General features: G+C 33.3%; 1 protein-coding gene across 1 annotated transcript; it reads right to left on the minus strand.

Annotated features, from left to right (window-relative positions):
* Positions 1-1381: 1381 nt before the first annotated feature.
* On the minus strand, positions 1382-2468 carry LOC100793955 (uncharacterized). The gene has a single exon (XM_003542558.4). The coding sequence runs from the start codon at positions 2418-2420 to the stop codon at positions 1935-1937; it is 486 nt and encodes a 161-aa protein (XP_003542606.1). The 5' UTR covers positions 2421-2468; the 3' UTR covers positions 1382-1934.
* Positions 2469-2914: the final 446 nt, after the last annotated feature.

Consider the following 2914-nt stretch of genomic DNA (forward strand, 5'->3'; position numbering starts at 1 on the left):
GATCTAGTGCATTAGTAATAATATAATAACACATTAAATAAGATTATAAGTTGTACAATCTTTTTATTATAGTCTTTCTCTTATCTTCTTTAACCATTTCTACCAAGTAGGAATACTCTTATTTTTTTTTTTTAGCTTTAGTTGTGAAATGTCATCTTTTATTTGATGTTTTATTTTGTATTGTATTTTATTTTTTCTTTCAAATTTTCATAATATGATAATATTTTAATAAACTAATCTAACTACCACACCTGAAGTAACTTGTCACCTATTTCATCTATTTGGGTTTTAAAATAGATCAAATCCAATCCAACAAGGAGGTTGTACTCATACTTTGTGGCAGTTGCTCCAAAAAATTGCTTCTTGCCCCAATTTTGAGTACTTTTTTTTTTTTTTTAATCTTTCGATTGGTCAATCCAAGATGCAAAAGCAATTACCAATCATGATTTTACATCTGGATTTACCAATGTGAAAGGTAAAAAAGGTGCATGAAATGATTTGTAAGGTGTAGCTAGGAATCAATTGGCCCTTTGTATACAAGAGAACCACTTCCTTGACACCCACAATTCGGTCCAAATCTTCTCACTTTCAGTGTCCTCCTTTTTACCTTTTTTTGTTGTTGATTTTTTTATGTAAATCTGACAAGACCTTGGTTCTTCTATATTACTTCTGGTCATATTGTAAGAAATAAGTTGTAGTGTACAAGAACAGTTCTCCACCTAGATGCCACTCTAGCATTTTCAAAGGAAGAAGGAAATAAGAATTGATTCTTACTTTAAGAAATTACCAAATAAATAATCTACATTGGAAATGGTCTTGTGGTTCTCATCAACGAAAGGGGTTCCATAAGTCAACATGCATGATGCATGTGATAGAAATCCAAGACCCCTTTCGTTGGATGTGGAGGCTTACTAGAAGTTGACCTCACTCATCAACTTATGTATCTAGTGCTGGTAATCGTGGGAAATTGCACGGCCACCACAATAATAAGAGAAATATCAACACCATTATAATCAGATAGTGCCAATTATTTTCCCCTTAGTTTAAACGTTTAAAATTTCTAATAAGTGCACATTTAACGTTCCTATTTTTATCTTTCTATCTTTCCTTTGCTATGGGGATGGAAGAATATGAAGTGCTGACATGTATGGCCACGTGTCTGTCTTACGTGGAAAGTCCTCTTTACTAGAATTATTTGAAATAAAAACAAAAACAACAGCGAAGGATGATATCTATAATGATCCTAATCTATTTGGTCATTTTGGTCGTAGTTAAACCATTTACAAAATTATATGATTTTGAAACACATGGAAACGGTGCTATATTTTTCAATGACCTTCGTTACCTTCCTGTTGATCATAAATGTTCTCACTTCTCTCAGTATTCATTAAAATTATAATTTATGAAGCTAGTACAGCATAAGATGCAAATTCTATGCTTTCCATTATTCGAGATTAAGAAGTTTGTACCCAGAACAAGAAAGTTTATGGTTACCCACGCACTCACTACGCTGCCGTATAATTTCGAACAATCATTGTGAAACTACAACCATAACCGTAAATTAAAGTTTTAAAATTATAATGATATATTTAGGGTATATATGCTTAGATAAATTTCTCCAAAAATACTTATAAAAAATAAAAAGAAAAAAATAAAATAAGTTTCTATATAAGTTAAAACTAACTTATGTCTTATGCATAAGCTAAATATAAGTTTTTTGAAAAAAAAAACTAATTTAATTTACAAGTAACCTAATTTTAGTTTATATACCGAGAAGCTCATTCATTTTTTTTTCTTATTTTCTTTTCATGTAAGTGTTATGGAAAAGTTTATCCTAATAAACCCTTAACCTATTATAACAAGGTAAACTAAAACCAAAGCCAGAAAAAAGTACTGAAAACTTCGAATATATATACATATGATATAGTTACTTTTTATTCTGGTATGGTTTCTAACGCTGGTTTCCACCCATGAAAACCCTCGTCATCTCTTCTACACGCATCTACACCACCAACTATTCCCTTTCCTTGCACCAAAGACAACACCTCGTTAACAGAAATCCCTCCTTTTTGCACCATATCCTTTAGCTCTTGCTTACTAAGAACCAGCTTAATCCTAACCACACAACCCTTATCTTCCACTTGATCATCCTCATCAGGTTCAGCAAACCTCACCCTCTTTTTGTTCACTTTTTTTGATGAAGCCTGTGGCGGCGGCACGAGGTAGTATAACTGGCCCTTGAGCAATCTTGTGTAGGGGTTGAGATGGTGTAACACTGGTGGTAGTGACTCGGATATTGCATGGCCCCGAAACTGGTTCAGAACCTGGTGGACTCTGATGGGTGCTTTGTATTCGAGGATTTTGCCGTCGCTTTTCATGACTCTTACCACGTTCCGTTGTAGGACTATGCAGTTCCCCATGGCTTTGGTTTGTTTATTTCTCGGTGATTGCAGAGTTTTTTTGTTTTTGACAATTGAAGAGGAGGAGTCACTTTTGGTGCTGTATTTAAAACAAGTGGTTGTGGAAAATGCCCTCCTAGGGCTCTAGTATTACGCAGTAGACCATTTTTATATTTTATTATTATTATTATAGATCTCTCAAATTTGAGAAATTATACAATCTTCTGGGATCACCACGTCAGCTTGTGGTCCTCACCAATAAACAGTTGACACGTGACAATTTAACAAAGTAGCATGACTTAATTAACAATTTTAAAATATATAATTAATCAGTTTATCCGTCCATCTTTTATGGATTATCATTAAATTTAGAAGCAGCAATTCTTCAAATATCTCCTCCCTGTATCTTTTTCTTTTCACTTTTAGCTATTCTGAATAAATATTTAACATAGGAATCGATACTGTGACTACAAGATGGATGACACATAATTGACGTACGCTGGTCTCTCTCCAGA

This window comes from Glycine max, chromosome 13 (assembly GCF_000004515.6).
Source record: "Glycine max cultivar Williams 82 chromosome 13, Glycine_max_v4.0, whole genome shotgun sequence".
Taxonomy (NCBI): Eukaryota; Viridiplantae; Streptophyta; class Magnoliopsida; order Fabales; family Fabaceae; genus Glycine; species Glycine max.

Coding starts and splice junctions, on each gene's coding strand:
- LOC100793955 (XM_003542558.4), bottom strand. CDS start 2,420: ATGGGGAACTGCATAGTCCTACAACGGAACGTGGTAAGAGTCATGAAA.